We start from the raw sequence: 18,538 nt of genomic DNA on the forward strand, positions 1-18,538 counted from the left end.
TGTTCCAACAGCTACAATATACCTATAGTAGAATAACAAAATACAAAACATCTGAATTTGATCGTTAATGAAGCCAATAACTGAGCCTGTAGCCTAAAGTGGAAATGTTTTAATTAGCAATGTTACAAGTGGTCTACAATTATAGGGTTTGCATTTTGCAAGCATAATCTGTTAAACCAACTTTATCAATATTTATATCATATATGCACTATATTTCCAAAGGTTTTCACTCACCCATCCAAATCATTGAATTCAGGGGTTCCAGTCACTTCCATGGCCACAGGTGTGTAAAGCCGAGCCCCTAGGCCTGCAGACTGCTTCTACAGACATTAGTGAAAGAATGGGTCGCTCTCAGGAGCTCAGTGAATTCCAGCGTGGTACCGTGATAGAACATGGAATGGCTTTCCATGGCCGAGCAGCTGCATCCAAGCCTTACATCACCAAGCACAATGCAAAGCGTGGAATGCAGTGGTGTAAAGCGCCGCCACTGGACTCTAGAGCAGTGGAGACGTGTTCTCTGGAGTGACCAATCACGCTTCTCCGTCTGGAAATCTGATGGACGAGTCTGGGTTTGGCGGTTGCCAGGAGACGGTACTTGTCTGACTGCATTGTGCCGAGTGTAAAGTTTGGTGGAGGGGGGATCATGGTGTGGGGGTGTTTTTCAGGAGTTGGGCTCGGCCCCTTAGTTCCAGTGAAAGGAACTCTTAAAGCTTCAGCACCAAGAGATTTTGGACAATTTCCTGCTCCCAACTTTGTGGGAACAGTTTGGGGACGGCCCCTTCCTGCTCCAACATGACTGCGCACCAGTGCACAAAGCAGGTCCATAAAGACGTGGATGAGCCAGTTTGGTGTGGAAGAACTTGACTGGCCTGCACAGAGTCCTGACCTCAACCCCATAGAACACCTTTGGGATGAATTAGAGCGGAGACTGTGATCCAGGCCTTCTCTTCCAACATCAGTGTCTGACCTCACAAATGCGCTTCTGGAAGAACGGTCAGAAATTCCCATAAACACTCCTAACACTTGTGGAAAGCCTTCCCAGAAGAGTGGAAGCTGTTATAGCTGCAAAGGGTGGGCCGACATCATATTAAACCCTATGGATTAAGAATGGGACGTCACTTAATTTCATATGCGAGTGAAGCCAGACGACCGAATACTTTTGGCAGTATAGTGTACGTACATTAGCTTATCGCTGCTGTCAGAAGAAAACCTCATATCTGCATTTTTAAGTTTTTGACATAATTTGAAAATTCCTGTTTCTCTTTGCATTTTATATAAATTGCATGGTGAATGGCCCAAAATTCTGGTTCCCCTGACTTACATTAAAAGTCAAGTAGTTTTTTTCCTTCTCCTGTAAAGTTACCATTTTTGGAGATACAAGGTTTTGTTCCAATAACAGCGATATAGTATGTGTGTTTCATACCTGTACATTTCAAGAAATCACAGTCACTCTAGACAGTACAGCATCTTCTCAAAGTTAAACGTAGCAGGCAAGTTTATGGGCATCCGCTGTTCTGAAATCATTGCTTGAATAGTTTTGGGTTACAAGCTTTTCTGCATAGGAGGTTACTTTATTATGAGGATGTCACGTTTCCACACTCAGTCTAACGATCATGTGAAGTAATGCCAAAATCACCAAGATACTATACTAGGACACTTATCTTGCTAGGGAAATTCCCCAAGAACTGAAAATACCTCAATTTTTCTTTTTCAGCAGGCTGTGTTGTTGGTCATGCTTTCACTCTGGATGTAATGCAGCCAACAAATAAGGGTACAATATAGCTTATATCTAGTTAGCATTATGCAAAATACACATCTAAATCATCCAGTGGTGGAACAAAGTACACAAATCATGTATTTGGGTTAAAGCGAAGAGGGCCTGGGTTTGATTCCCCAGCCGGGCGACCGGGGTCCTCTCTGTGTGGAGTCTGCATGTTCTCCCCGTGTCTGCGTGGGTTTCCTCCGGGTTCTCCGGTTTCCTCCCACAGTCCAAAGACATGCAGTCAGGCCAACTGGACGTGCTAAACTGCCCCTGGGTGTGAGTGACTGTCTGTGTCTGTCTGTCTGCCCTGCGATGGACTGGCGACCTGTCCAGGGTGTATCCTGCCTTCCCCCCGAAGACTGCTGGGATAGGCTCCAGCTCCCCCCCCGACCCTGACGGAGAAGCAGCTTAGAAGATGGATATTTTACCTCCAGAGCAGCAACTGAGACCCCAATACGTTATGACAGCCCCCTACAGTTAGACCACTATATTCGCCAATTATTACAACTTCTATCTCAAAATATTACAACTTTATTCTAGAAATGTTAAGACTTTATTCCCAAAATAATACAATTAGTTTCTAGAAATATTACAACTTTTGTCTCGAAGTCTACTATTTAGATTTTTATGAAAAGTGTAGAACCGTGTGCTGCACTGGGTCGGTATGACCAACAGGTCAAAACCAGCTCTAAACAAAGTGACCGCTGGGCCCTGATTGGTGCTCTGGCTTTGCGCTTCTTTCGTTTTGACATGTGACGTTTTTATACACACAGAAACCAAAAGGAGCGACAGATTTCTCAAAATGTAGGAGGAAAAAGTCGGATATTAGACTCTGAAATGTAGTGGAGTGAAAGGAAAAAGTCGCCCAGAACGGAGAAACTTCAGTACAGATACACCAAAAATACTAAAGTACAGAAACTCATTACATTTACTCAGATACTCAGTTACTCATCACACACTTGCTTTAAATTGTGTTGACATCCAATATGGTTTTTACACAGTATGACATACAGTCATCACTAAAAATGAATGTTGCATGTCTTAAAACACTAATAACCATTTTCTTTTGTCCATTTTAATTAAAAAAAAGTATGTCAGTGAAAACAGCGTCAGAAACAGTTGTGCAGAGTCCTAATTGCTGTACTTTAGCTTCCATTATGACTCCAGGTCAGAACTAAAGAAGCTAATCTTTGACACCAAAATGTTTCGGCTGATAAACACATTTGGGATAAAGGGAGAATTGGAACTGTGCATCAGATCTGAACGACGCATTTTTATGCATTGATAAAAACCATGTATATCTATATAAAACGTATATATTTCATGTTCACAAAAATAGTAAAGTAATAACTAAATATGCAGAAGATAAATGTTAATGATCTTCACTGTGCGTAGGCTTCTGGTAAAAGAACTGCTGCGTGAACTGTGGTTAAAGATGTGCTGTGCTTGATTTCACCCATCTGAACTTTCTCTGCTGATCTGTAGGTGGCAGCGACAGTCTAACTGATGCAAGGCTGTGGCTGCAATACAGAAGGCTGGAAAGGCCAAGCCACTGTAAGTTATATAGGACCAGTATATATGCAGTAAAACTTGGGAATGCTTAGGTAGATTCCTGTCTCTGTCCAGTGTTTAGTCTTTGAACCTTTATACCAGCTTCTTCTTTCCTCTTTACTTTTCCTCTCTGCTGCTTTCCTCTCTGCAAACGAGCTTCTGGAGCAGCTCGACAGCACAAGCACATTTCACTGCGACACATTTTCCACAACTAGACAACCATTTAGTCTTCCCAGAGAGGCTCTGGGCCATTACTAAGAAGCTCAGGCCAGCACAAAGCAGCCATTGTGAGGCTGCTTTTAGGCCCATTCCAGTTTGAGCAGTCCCCCATTCAGCTTTCCCCAGTAAAAGCCGAGGCCAGGGCCAAAAATCACAGACTGGAATCTCCACGGCTGGCTCCTGGATTTACAGTGGGGGTTTTAAGAGGTATTTACAAAGGTCTCCGTGTTCTGGGCCTGCAGTGGCCAGAGGAGATCGTCCTTTCGCCCAGGCCTGGAAGCTCTGTGGTGTTTGTATAACAGTGGCTGAGGGCTTTGGAGAGAAGTGTCTGATAACAGAGCTATTACGTTTGGATAACCACATGCGTCGACAGACACACACACACCCCAACATTCAATATCAGCCTGTCACTGAGACAGCCTGTCACCGTTACCCCACCGCTCACGCCCATGTTATTACAGCATTCAACACCTTTTTATAAGCCTCATTTTCCCGCTCTTTAGTGAAATCGCCTGGGCCTGGTGAAGACACTGGAGCATTATTCCTCTAAGACGGCCGTTCCAGAGACGTGAAGGGAACAGTCTCACGGTAAAATGTTGCTCATCTATAAAAAGGCCACAAATAATGATGGAAATAATGTCCGCTCACCTCACTGGACTTTTCACATCTTTTTTTTCAGTGGTTCAGCAACTGATCCACTACATATTATTCACTAATTAAACCGGTCTCCTAATCCTGGACGTATTTCTGACAGACTCGAACGTGAACATTTTGCTTGACTGGAAATGCAATATAACAACACAATGAGTTCCAAAGTCGTCCTACATATGGTCAACGTTGGGACACAGATTACAGCTTTCTTGATTTTACTGGAATAGCTATTTAAAACTTCTCATTTATTTTATAATAATTCGCTGCTGGGGGAAGAAAACCTCGTACCTTCAAAATGGTAACTATGCAGGAGAAGGAAAAAACATACTTTACTTTTAATGCAGGTCAGAGGAACCAGACGTTTTTCCAAGTCATTTGAACTCCATTCATCATGGAATTTACACAGAACAGCAGGTATTTTCAAATTTTGTCAAAACCTGAAAAACAACAAAAATAGAGATACTGTCACGATTGGCACCTCCCAGTCCTGTCCATGTGCTCCTGTTGTGTTTACTTCCCAGGCCTGTCCATGTGCTCCTGTTGTGTTTACTTCCCAGTCCTGTCCATGTGCTTCTGTTGTGTTTACTTCCCAGTCCTGTCCATGTGCTCCTGTTGTGTTTACTTCCCAATCCTGTCCATGTGCTCCTGTTGTGTTTACTTCCCAGTCCTGTCCATGTGCTCCTGTTGTGTTTACTTCCCAGGCCTGTCCATGTGCTCCTGTTGTGTTTACTTCCCAGTCCTGTCCATGTGCTCCTGTTGTGTTTACTTCCCAGTCCTGTCCATGTGCTTCTGTTGTGTTTACTTCCCAGGCCTGTCCATGTGCTCCTGTTGTGTTTACTTCCCAATCCTGTCCATGTGCTCCTGTTGTGTTTACTTCCCAATCCTGTCCATGTGCTCCTGTTGTGTTTACTTCCCAATCCTGTCCATGTGCTTCTGTTGTGTTTACTTCCCAATCCTGTCCATGTGCTTCTGTTGTGTTTACTTCCCAATCCTGTCCATGTGCTTCTGTTGTGTTTACTTCCCAATCCTGTCCATGTGCTTTTGTTTTGGTTGTCAGTCCTGCCCTCTTGTTTCATGACTCCACCCCTGATTGTTCCCACCTGTTTTCCACCTGTGTCCTGTTATCCCTCGTTATCCCTGTTTGTATTTGAGCCCTGTGTTTTCCTGAGTTTCTTGTTGGTCTTTTGTTTGATATGATTCATGTTTGATGTTTGTTGGATGTATGTATTGTTTTCTCATGTTTGGTTCTTGTTTGAGGTTCTGTCTTTCATCATGTCTGAACCCCAATGTTAGCTCTTTGAACCTGGACTGTCATGACCACAACCCTGGATTCGCCCGAAATAAAACTCGCTTATCTCCACATATGCGTCCGCCTCCTCGCTCCTCATTACAGATACAAGGTTTTCTTCTGTACTTTCTTCTGCCAAAGTGGTCCTTTAATTATGCCTCCACCTTTCCTCATAGCTGCCCCGTATTAATTGAAGTTCTCGTCCAGTACTTGGTTCGGCGAATCGCTCCATTGTGTTAAATCAAGTGTGCCAAAGATGCAGTTTGGGATGCATAGAGGAGATGTTTGGAATCAAAACGATGTTCTTCAAAACCAGCTCACAAGATTAATGTTTTGGTAAAAAATTAATTGTACAGTGTCCACATTTATTTTCCATTTACTTTAATAATATTTGATCATTTTTACCAGCAAAAATAAACTCATCACCAATATAAGTAGTTTTGAATAATGTGTTAAATAGTTTTGCACAGTACTGTGAATTATCCCATATGGAAATCTGGGATATGGCAATAAATGGTCTTCAAATGTAAGAAACATACTGTATATTATCATATCACTGCTGCAACCTCGTATCTCCATTTTTGTAATTTTTCAGGTTTTCACATAAACTGAAAATGCCTGTCACTTCTTACATTGTGTGTGAATTTCATGATGAATGGACCAAAAGAAAGGACCCAAAATGACTTGGAAAGACGTTCGGTTCCATTGACTTACATTAAAAGTAAAGTAGGTTTTTCCTTCTCTTGTAAAGTCACCATTCTGAAGATACAAGGCTTTGATCTGATAACAGTGGTATATTAATTTCCCTCATATCCAACTAATTTTTGTCACATATGGACATGCATGTTATGCAAGGAACATGAAGTGGGAGTTTGTTTACTCGCTGAGCCACATAACCAAATTCTAAACACATGGACTTTGTAAAACATGAAATTATTAAAAAATGATTGACCCATTTAAATAATTTATTATTTAAATAATTTATTATTTAAATGCAAATAGCTAACAGTAACAAGGCTGACTGTACTGGTATGTATTTAACAATGCATCTGACACACAGACATATATTATGCGTTTACATTCAATATGTTGCTTACATACATGTACACAATATATATGTACAGATCTCTGCTAGAAACAAAGCCTTGTATCTCCATGTTTGTTGTTTTTAGGTGTTTGACATAATTTGGAAATGCCTGTTGGCCTTTACATTATGTTTAAATTTCATGAAGGTTGAACCACAAGAAATGATGCAAAACCACTCGGAAAAATTCTTCCATTGTAAAATTAACATTTTAGAGATACGAGCTTTTGTTCTGACAGCACTATATTTTAAATATTTGCCTGACCCTTTATAAAATATATTTCCAAAAGTATTCGGTCGTCTGGCCTCACTCGCATATGAAATTAAGTGAGGTCCCATTCTTAATCCATAGGGTTTAATATGATGTCGGCCCACCCTTTGCAGCTATAACAGCTTCAGCTCTTCTGGGAAGGCTTTCCACAATGGTTAGGAGTGTTTATGGGAATTTCTGACCGTTCTTCCAGAAGCACATTTGTGTGGTCAGGCGCTGATGTTGGACGAGAAGGCCTGGCTCACAGTCTCCACTCTAATTCATCCTAAAGGTGTTCTATGGGGTTGAGGTCAGGACTCTGTGCAGGCCAGTCGAGTTCTTCCACACCAAACTGGCTCATCCACGTCTTTATGGACCTGCTTTGTGCACTGGTGCGCAGTCATGTTGGAACAGGAAGGGGCCGTCCCCAAACTGTTCCCACAAAGTTGGGAGCGTGAAATTGTCCAAAATCTCTTGGTGCTGAAGCTTTAAGAGTTCCTTTCACTGGAACTAAGGGGCCGAGCCCAACTCCTGAAAAACACCCCCACACCATGATCCCCCCCTCCACCAAACTTTACACTCGGCACAATGCAGTCAGACAAGTACCGTCTCCTGGCAACCGCCAAACCCAGACTTGTGGAATGTGGACTGTGGAATATTTAGTAGGGAGGAAATTTCCCGACTGGACTTGCTGCACAGGTGGCGTCCGATCACGGCACCACGCTGGAATTCTCTGAGCTCCTGAGAGCGACCCATTCTTTCACTAATGTCTGTAGAAGCAGTCTGCAGGCCTAGGGGCTCGGCTTTATACACCTGTGGCCATGGAAGTGACTGGAACACCTGAGTTCAGTGATTTGGATGGGGGAGTGAAAACCTTTGGCAATATAATGTGGATAGATCAGATTTCTGTATGGGATGTGAAACTTTTGTACAATGATTGTTTGAATGTACACAAAAATTTAGAAAAACGATAAACGTTCACTATCAAGTTGTTATCGGCTTGTTGCCTGAATGACTGATAATCAGCATTGAAGTGATGAAAAACATCGGAATCGAAATGGAATCGCAGCGAACCGAGACGTTTCTAGTCCAACCGGTTTCAATATTATCCTGTAAGCCAGGACTGCTGTTCAGTCATGCCAACGTGTGTGTGTATGTGTGTGAGAGTATGTGTGTGTGAGTATATGTGTATGTGTGTGTGTGACTGTGTGAGTGTGTGTGAGAGAGAGTGTGTGAGTATATGTGTGTGTGTGTGTATGTGTGAGTATATGTGTGTGTGTGAGAGAGAGAGTGTGTGTGTGTGTGTGTATATGTGTGTGAGTATATGTGACTGTGTGAGTGTGTGTGTATGTGTGAGTATATGTGTATGTGTGTGTATGTGTGAGTATGTGTGAGTATATGTGTGTGTGTATATGTGTGTGTGAGTATATGTGTGTGTGTGAGTATATGTGACTGTGTGAGTGTGTGTGTGTGTGTGTGTGTGAGTATATGTGTATGTGTGTGTATGTGTGAGTATATGTGTGTGTGTATATGTGTGTGTGAGTATATGTGTGTGTGTGAGTATATGTGAGTGTGTGTGAGTGTGTGTGTGTGTGTATGTGTGAGTATATGTGTGTGTGTATATGTGTGTGTGTGAGTATATGTGAGTGTGTGTGAGTGTGTGTGTGAGTATATGTGTATGTGTGTGTATGTGTGAGTATATGTGTGTGTGTATATGTGTGTGTGAGTATATGTGTGTGTGTGAGTATATGTGAGTGTGTGTGACTGTGTGAGTGTGTGTGTGTGTGTGTGTGTGTGTGAGTATATGTGTATGTGTGTGTATATGTGAGTATATGTGTGTGTGTGTGTGTGTGTGTGTGTGTGTGTGTGTGGGGAGGGGACGCAGAGGGCAGTCGAAAACAACCCCTCACTAAACACTCTGTGGGGAGAAGCTGTCAGTCAGGATTAATGGGCAGTTTAAAACTCCGCTCCGAGCCGCAGGCCGTGTCAGTCAGGGCTGAGGTGACTAGCCGTAGCTTTAGCCCGCATTACACCTCACACACTTGTCGCTGCGAGTCCTCAGCTCGAGCGGCAGGGTCCAAACCCTCCTGCCTGCTCGCCTCTTCCGATATCTGAGGGATTTTCCCAGCTTTTTAACACATAAAGCGGCGGAAAGAAGATGCTACGTGATCAGCGGCTGGAGAAAAACGACAACAACAACAACAAACAAGCGCTCGAGTGTCAGCGCTGAAGCCTCGGTTCACTCCCGAGCAAAACGAGTTAAAAAGCCGGTGACTGAGTGAGCAGGAGCCGGGGGCTTCAGTCGAGTCCTGTCACCGTCTGAAATGGATGTGAGGGCGGTGGGCTGCGTGCTGCTTTTGCCCCTCCAGATCCTCTACCACACGCTGAGGGCGGGCGTGCGGCTCCTGCTGCCCGGCAGAAGGAGAGACCTGAGCGGGGACGTGGTGCTGATCACCGGGGGTGGACGGGGCATCGGTCGTCACCTGGCTAAGGAGTTCGCCAAGTGTGGAGCTAAGAAGGTGAGTTAAATAAATACCTTGAAAATGCGTTTATGTTATTATTTCTGCAGCTACCTGTTGACCTTTCGCTGTTGGCGTTAAAAACACCTTTAAAAGCTGGTTTAATTTGCTAAAACCAGCTGGTTGTTGGTTAAAACATATTGGTTCACTTTAAAAAAGACCGAATTGCTTCTCAAAGAAGGTCCTGGTGCTTAAAACAAGGCATTTATAACTTGTTACAATGTTACCCCTTTTCACTAGGAATAGCCGTGTTTATTACATGTTAATTACATGCATTGGAGCTCCTGGTGCACCGTTGTGAAGAGCCACGTTCACTACTATAGTTTTCTTGGTCTGCAGTGAATTGCACGACATACTTGTGAATGATACTGTTCATGTCGTTCTACAACACAAAGGGCAACGTCACCGATTTTTCCAAAAATTCAACTCAGAGCGGTTTGGTGTGAAATCCTGCATTCTAGAGAAACTTACCCAGTCAGAGCTGCTCACAGTGGTGGTGATAGGAACCAGACGTCCCCCTCTAAAAGCTCCCCTATGGAAAGTTATTGCATGAAGCGGTTTAATACATGACGCCTGATATCTGCCACATTGCTTTATTATAGTGTTGTTATAAAGGCTTGGACGCTTTTAAAGTCAAAATAGTTGAACGGTCCCCAAAACACCTATTATTTTCAGATATTAGACTATTTTACCATCATCAGCATTACATGTCGCTGCTGTCGCAAGAAAACCTTGTATATCATTTTTTTGTTGTTTTTCAGTTTTTGCCATAATTTGAAAATACCTGTTGCTTTTCACATTGTGCGTAAATTTCAGGAAGAATGGACCAACAAAAACAGCCCAAAACCACTTGGAAAGACGTCTGGTTCCATTGACTTACATTAAAAGTAGACTAGGTTTTTTCCTTCTCCTGTAAAGTTACCATTTTAGACATACAAGGCTTTCTTCTGACAGCAGCGACATGTAACTCAGAAGACACGTGTAGGTACACTAGTGGTATTATATAGTAAATAAAATGGCTATATTTGCATTGCAGACATCACTCTCTGCTTCCTACCACCACTGTAAAGAAAGGCGAGTCTGTAAGTTTGGCCACAGTGAACCATTTCACCCCAAACCACTCTGAATAGCTCTGTTTACATCTCATGGACTGAATTACTCAGAAATTTGGAAAAATTGGTGGAATTCCCCTTTAAGAGTTTATGATACAAGACATTGTAAAATGGAATATTATAAAGGTAATTCCACATTTTTTTATGATTATTTCTGCATAATTACGATGTAAACAGAGTCATTCAGAGTGACTTAATGTGAGACATACTGAGTCAGGATTGGCCACAGCAGTAGTGATGGGAACCAGACGTCTGAGCAGTTTAATTCCTTCCATAGTTCTTAGATTTTCAGTTATTCCTCAGTTTTGATTGTTCAGTCGATGTGGGTTGAGCCAGGCCATGTGTGGAAAGCACCACGCTGCCCTTACTTTAGAGAACTGTTGTGTATTGACATTGAAAATCTGAGAAATCTGAATATTATTCTCTAATCTGATCCATTGATGCATCGAGCATCACCACTTGTGGAACTCAACAAGAAAAGTGCTCGTTCAGTTTGCCTGGCTGGAGCTGTGCACCAGTCTGAATCAGCCAGTCAGCAGATTTTAAGGAACCTGCCATTCCTTAAAGGGCCCATATCATGGAAACCTGCATTTTCCTCAATTTACAGCCCCATTTCTAAAAAGTTGGGATGCTGCGAAAAATGTAAATAAAAACAGAATTCAGTGACGTGCAAATCATTCAAACCCTATATTTAATTGCAAATAGTACAAAATATCACGTGTTGAAACTGTGAAATTTTGTTGTTGTTTTTTTTTAAATAGACACCTGTTATAAATCTGATGCCAGCAACATGTTTCAAAACAGTTGGGACAGTGGAATAAAAGACTGGTACATTGTGAAGTGCTCAGAAAACACATAGTGGAATGTCATGGAATAGTTGAAGAAACTAAGTTGAAGAAATATCAATCATTTAAAAAGAAAACATTATTACTGGTGGCTCAGTACGTCAGTGCGGCATCACACCGCCTTACTGCCATCACTCCTGCCACATCCATGTCAGAGCGTATCACAGCATTTAACACCAGCTAGCAGATATATGGGCTACATTCACACTGGTTTAGGTCAGTGACTCTAATCTGTCATTAATGTGATGAACCGGCTCCTGAACTGACCCTCATGAGCTCCTCCTACTCAGTAACGTCACGTGACTGAATCACTGCATCATCAGCACAAACTAACGAGCAGAACGAGCTTCGCTGAGAAGATCATTAACTCTGATCAGCTCTCAGCTTCGTTATTAGAGCCAGACGGAGGAGAAAAAGGTGAGATGAGCCGCTTTTCCACCGTTTACAGGCTTTAACGGCTGGTCGCCGCTGTTACCATGGTAACGCTGAATGACGGAGCAGTTTAAAAAAAGCACATGAATTCCGATCTGAGCGTCACGTTAAGGTCACGTGGCCCCGAATCGGATACGCATCCGATCTTGGACCACATATGAAAGTGGCTCAGGTCGGATTTGAAAAGATCAGATTTGTGTCCACACGGCGCTGAAAACTAACAGGGCAGCAAATCAGAACGGAGATCGTTTACATATATCCAGGAACAGTAATGAAACAGCCTCGTTAAAGAAACAATAGGAAATAGACTGATTGTGGTGCGTAAAACACACTGCACTGCAAATATTACAGCTCTGCAGCGCAGCCCGGTTCTAATTACTGTGGACTCTCAAATGCAGGACACTAATCCAAGCGGGCGTTTGCTGCCAAGAGCCGAGACACTGGGCACATCACTTAATGTGAGAGACACAGATTCTGTACTTGCTGCCGATGCTGTTTTCTCTGTTAAGGGAAAATTCCAGCTACTGCATCTGTATCACACAGTCGATTAGCACAAACAGTAATTTCCCTGTAATTAGAACGGAACGGAAAAAGCACTGACTCATAACACAGTCCCAGTAGAAGCCAGTAGGAAGGGGTTTCACCATCTGCCTATTGACTTCCATGAGGAGTGCGTGTCAGATATCTAGCTCTTCTGCTCTGAAACGGTGCACTGTATAGAAAGTTGCTGACTTTGCGTGTAGTGGTGATGGGAACCAGGGCTCAGAATGTTTTACAAAGCAGACCAAGCCATTTTTATTCACTATACGAAATGACCAACGAACCTAAACACATTCTGACGTTTATTATGTCATTGTGTTAACGGCAGAATAAGGTGTTTAACAGAACCTTCTCTCAAAACCAGTGCGCCCAACATGGGACAGTGTGTTAACTTTCTGAGAGCTACTTTTAAAGGCATTAAACTCTTTGGATGTCTGGTTCCTATCACCACCAATGTGACCCATTTGGACTGGGTTAGTTGCTCTAGAACAGAGCGCTCCACACCAGACCACTCTCCATGACTCCGTTTGAATCCTAACCATTTAATTATGAAGATTTTTTTGTTTTGTAATGTTGGAATTCCTCTTCAAACCCCAGGCTTACTTTTCAGTTATTCGCCTTCAGGCTCAGTATTCAGTAATTATGTTTAGTTTATGGATTAAACTGAAGCAGTTACTGAAGTCATTGCTGCAGAATGTTGTCATAATAAGCTGTTTTGTCTGCTTTGCACTGTCAAGATCCCTGTGATGCAAAGTGTGTAAGGCAGTCTGTTTATTCCTTCATCATGGATTTATCAGAGGAGCAAAGAGGGACAGGAAGTGACTGAATGCTTAGTTTTCCCCCAAAAAGGGAAAATCACAAGGCTGTGACGCCTCAGTGAACACAGTGACACAAAAAGCTGTTCTTTTACTAAGTGCAGGGAAATGTGTTGGAATTATTGTGTGTAGTAAATGACGTCATGGCACAGATGGAGCAGGCAGGGAATGAACCGAAAAGCAATGGACTGTTCCTTTAACATGCTCCATATCTGGCTCATTCTATTGTGTGGTTGAGAAATTTGGGAATGTTTTTCTTTGCCTGCAGTCGTACGTGTTGTAGTGGTAGTGCCTGTAAATCGTGAGGCTTGGCCGTCTGGGTCAGGAAACACACTGACTTTCAACGGATCCTTGTTGAAAATCAAGAGCAGGAAAGAAATGTGGCGGCCTCACCCGTCATAAACATGCAGCATTGCTCTTAAACCGGAAACACACTATATTGCCAAAAGTATTCGCTCGTCTGGCTTCACACGCACATGAGATTGAGTGACGTCCCATTCTTAATCCATAGGGTTTAATTTGATGTTGGCCCACCCTTTGCAGCTATAACAGCTTCAGCTCATCTTCAGCTGATCTGAAGGCCACATGAAGTGTGGAGGTCTGTAGTGATTGACTCTGCAGAAAGTCGGTGACCCCTGCGCACTATGCCCCTCAGCATCCGCTGACCGCTCTGTCATTTTACGTTACAACCACTTCGTGGCTGAGTTGCTGTCGTTCCCAATCGCTTCCACTTTGTTATAATCCCACTGACAGTGGACTGTGGAATATTTAGTAGTGAGGAAATTTCACGACTGGACTTGCTGCACAGGTGGCGTCCGATCACGGTACCACGCTGGAACTCACTGAGCTCCTGAGAGCGACCCATTCTTTCACTAATGTCTGTAGAAGCAGTCTGCAGGCCTAGGGGCTCGGCTTTATACACCTGTGGCCATGGAAGTGACTGGAACACCTGGATTCAATGATCTGGATGGGCGAGTGTATATGGAAATATAGTTTAGACCAAGTCCTCCAGCCTGCTTCTAATTCACTGACTCATACGTGCTCACTTCCACTCTCCCTTGGGAAAATCCATGCAGTAATCTGTTTTGTTTTGCTTTCTTTTTGCTTTGCTGTTGTCAGTTTTAAATAGTGCAGCATCTGCTTTCCAGTTTATTTTCAATTGTTTAATGTCATATGCAAACATTTGGGTGCCCTCAGTCAGATGCACCATGTTTTGTTGCTTTTCTAAGTGAAAAGATTTCTGCACATTTAAATGCACAGTTACTGTTTATTTGCTGAATATAACATTGGGGAAAATGTGGCCTGTGACATTTTGGCACATTATATATTGTACGTTCTATATTTTCTGCTATGTTAAATTGAAATTGTGCACTGAAATTGGCCAAAGTTTGCTCCCTGTAGACGATGTATTAACCTATTTTTAAAAATTTGCAATTTGACCAGGGGGTGGTGATTGCATTATGAATCTCAGAGGCAGTCCTATACTGAGCCATTGTTCTCCATGTTCTGTCCTTATGAATTCTATACTGGAATAATTTTCTATCCTTATTCTGTATACATACATACATATATGTATGTGGTTTGATATGGCATGTCATTTGTATACTGGTTAGTATAGTGTAGTGGGTAACACCTCTACCTTCTTTGCTGTAGACTGGGTTCAATTCCCCACCTGGGTAACCTCCCTACTCTATACCAATAAGCGTCCTTGGGCAAGACTCCCAACACCACCTTCACCTCCCTGTCTAAAATGATCAAACTGTAAGTCGCTCTGGATAAGAGCGTCTGCCAAATGCCATAAATGTAAATTTGCTGACTTTGTGTGTAGTGGTGATGGGAACCAGGGCTCAGAACGTTTTACAACGCAGACCAAGCCATTTTTATTCACTATACGAAATGACCAACAAACCTAAACACATTTTTCAGTTTTTGCATTAATTTGAAAATACCCATTGCCCTTTATACTGTGTGTAAATTTCATGATGAAGGGATTAAAAGAAACAGCTTAAAATGACTTGGAAAATATTCTGGTTCCATTGACTTACATTAAAAGTAAAGTGTGTTTTTTTCTTCTCCTGTAAAGTTACGATTTTGGAGATGCAAGGTTTTCTTCGGACAACAGCGATATATGTTTTTAGATTTAAGATGATTTTCCTTTAGGCATCATTTGCTTTCCGTGCAATTTTTCAGTTCCTCCTGTAAAATGAATGTGAAAGTTACATAGCTGTGAGAGCGAGGAACGAAAGTGTGGAGCCTCATACTCATACAATCATCCAAGGGGTTCGGTTAGTATGAGGCCACAGTGAGTCTGCCTTTTTACTTGTTTTCACTACGTTTTCCCAAAGACGCATTCAGTAGCGACTTGCGGACGTCACTCTTTGCTGCAGTTCGACAAAGGAAGCCAGTGTGGCTCTCAGCACTCCATCGCTGTTCATTGTCAAGGTGTGAAGGCTTTAGGAGCAACACCTGCACTTGTTAGCTTCACAATTAGCCCATTCTTTAGAAATTCTAAAGAGGCTGACCATAAATGGATCATAAATGTGCTTTCAGAAAGGAGAGGAGACTCTAAAGTACCACCCATTGGCTCCAGGTGCAGGTCTGTATGCTTTGTAGCTGCTTGTAAAGGAGGACTCCAGCGTTTTAATCTAATCTGCAGATTCCGGTGCTTCAGCATCGGGCCATTGGCTTTTATTGGAGCCAACAGCATTACTGTTTGTTTTCAAGTACAACGGAATGGGAAAATGATTGTCCGTGTTAATTGCCCACAATTAGCGAAGTGTTCCCACAGACGTCATCAACGCAGGACTGCCAGTGTTTTAGCTGTACAATATTTAACATACAAATATTAGAGCATCAGACGTAGTGTAGTGTAGAAAGTTTGGGGATCTTTTCAAAATGTTTTTGTGCTTTCTTTCTTTGTCACTTTGCAGTAACGTTACATGTTAAAGAGAAGATTTAGCCAGTTTCCTAGCACCAACTGCAAAAATAAAAACAACTTGACAAAACGCCTTACCTTAGGAACGAAGCCGGAGCCTCTGTACTTTATCCCAGTCAAATCTTTTAGCTGCCTTGGGCCAAAAGTTTTAAATTTAGGCACGCGCTGCATATGTTTGGCTGAAAAAGGTCAAAAAACTGTACTTTTGGTTTTCAGCCAACAGAGAAAAATAGCCCAAAATTTTCATCATAAAAACTTTAAATAGGCTCAGAAAATGTCCAAATCAGATACTCTGCAAATGATGTTTATGGTAATGAACATGAAACATGAGAGACAGATAAAAATGCTGTTGGCCCAAAACCGCTAAAAGATTTGTTAAAATGTGGAAAGCATGTAGTGATGAACAGTGAAAATCTTTGTTCGAAATCAGAAATGAGACGAATCAAAATACAGTTTGCACAAAATAAACATACTAAAAAGTAGGTTCTAGTATTTCCCATGACCCTTTCTGCTGCTGTTTTTGAGTACTGAGCATTTTCAGGCATTTTCAATGAAACAATAACACACTACCAAGCTTTTCAATCCACTGCTGCTCAAAGGCAACAAGCAACAGTGTCTCATGTTCATTAACATAAATGTCATTTGCAAAGTATTTGATTCTGACATTTTCTGAGCCTATTTAAAGTTTTTTTTGTTTACTTATTTATTTATTTTTTATACCACTTGAAAATGCTCAGTACTCAAAAACAGCAGCAGAAAGGAAAGGAGATGCTAATAAGGAAGCAAGTTTATTAGATACAGTGTATTAGGTGTCATGGGAAATACTAGAACCTACTTTTTAGTATGTTTATTTTGTGCAAACTGTATTTTGATTCGTCTCATTTCTGATTTCGACCAAAGATTTTCACTGTTCATCACTACATGCTTTCCACATTTTAACAAATCTTTTAGCGGTTTTGGGCCAACAGCATTTTTATCTGTCTCTCATGTTTCATGTTCATTACCATAAACATCATTTGCAGAGTATCTGATTTGGACATTTTCTGAGCCTATGTAAAGTTTTTTTGATGAAAACATTGGGCTCTTTTTCTCTGCTGAACACCAAAAGTACTGTTTTTCAGCCAAACATATGCAGCCAATCCCTAATTGTAAACCTTCTGGCCCAAAACAGCTAAACAATTTGACTGGGATAAAGTACAGAGGCTCCGGCTTCGCTCCTAAGGTAAGGCGTTTTGTCAAGTTGTTTTATAGTTGGAAAAGGAGAATATCAAGTCATAATTTAGGCCAAACCTGCTTTTCATGGAAAGTGAGACTCTGCAAACATCACAGTGTATGTGTATTTCTAATATAACTGAAAAATAACAGTGAAAATCAAGAATTACTTATGGGTCAGAAACCTGGAGGGTCAGGTTCTGTTAATATAGGCCCGTTATCGTTGCCCCAGGCTGAATGACAGCTCTAAGGTGCCGAAGCTGAAGCTGGTAGTTAGGTGTTAAGGAAGTGAGCCTTATGTAAATTGCACTCTTACTTTGTGTGTGTGTGTGTGTGTGTGTGTGTGTTGGGGGAGGGCCACAGGGTGTATACAGCTCCCAGCTGGGCAGTGCCCTGTGGCTGACCCTGCTGTCTCCACACTAATTAGACAACGGCAGGCGACTGCCTCCTGAACTCCCAGTGCCCCTCACACACCCTGACACACACACACACCCTGACACACACACACACACACACACACACACACACACACGTAACCACATAAACATAAAGCAGTGAACTCCTTCTTTTCACACTTCTTTTTACAAGTCTGTCCCTGCCAAATACATTAATAATTGAGTACTTCGCTAATTACTGGCACCATTAAATTGAGTAATTAAATTGAGAGATACAGAGAGGTTAAAAAAGGGTCACGTAGTAAAGATTTGAAAACCTACTGAACTGACCAATAGCAAACCACCAGAGCTCTTCAAGAGCTTAAGTCTTTCTTGATGATATAAATGCAAAGTAAAAGCGCCCATCAGACCATCAGGCCCATCAGGTTTCTCACAGTAAGAGAATTCGAAGGGCCCATATAATAGAAAAATAGTTGTAAATGAAGGAGTTTGGTGCAGTCGGTCAATATTGGGAGATTAAACTTTAACATTCACCCCTCAATCTGTACATGGAAAAACAGCCCATTTTTACTCCGTCTCTGACATCACAACCTGACTCATTTATACTTGTCCGCCCTTTCAGGTGACAGCGGTTCAGCCCTGACAGTCCCCTTACAGATGTTGGTAACTTGTCCTTTGTAGATGATTAATTAACTCTTAACAGAGTATCAGCAATTGTACTGAAGTATTCAGTATTGAAGTAAATGTCTTGAAGATGTTCTGTTGATATATTACTTACGTTAAGAATGAATTATTAAGAATAAATTATTATGTTACTTCTATTATGCAAAATCTAACCTTACCAACCTCAACCCAACACCTAACCCTCACCCTGGCCCTAATTCTAACCCTCACCTTAAGATCAACCCAAAACCTAAACCCAACCCTC

General features: G+C 42.0%; 1 protein-coding gene across 1 annotated transcript in view; it reads left to right on the forward strand.

Annotated features, from left to right (window-relative positions):
* Nucleotides 1-8,632: 8,632 nt before the first annotated feature.
* dhrs3b (dehydrogenase/reductase (SDR family) member 3b) overlaps nucleotides 8,633-18,538 on the forward strand; it is a 21,195-nt gene continuing 11,289 nt past the window's right edge. Inside the window, exon 1 of the mRNA XM_017717939.2 lies at nucleotides 8,633-9,324. Within this exon, the coding sequence (XP_017573428.1) occupies nucleotides 9,130-9,324 (195 nt within the window). The 5' untranslated portion in view covers nucleotides 8,633-9,129. The remainder of the gene's footprint in view (nucleotides 9,325-18,538) is intronic.

The sequence above is a fragment of the Pygocentrus nattereri genome, chromosome 21 (assembly GCF_015220715.1).
Source record: "Pygocentrus nattereri isolate fPygNat1 chromosome 21, fPygNat1.pri, whole genome shotgun sequence".
Classification (NCBI taxonomy): Eukaryota; Metazoa; Chordata; class Actinopteri; order Characiformes; family Serrasalmidae; genus Pygocentrus; species Pygocentrus nattereri.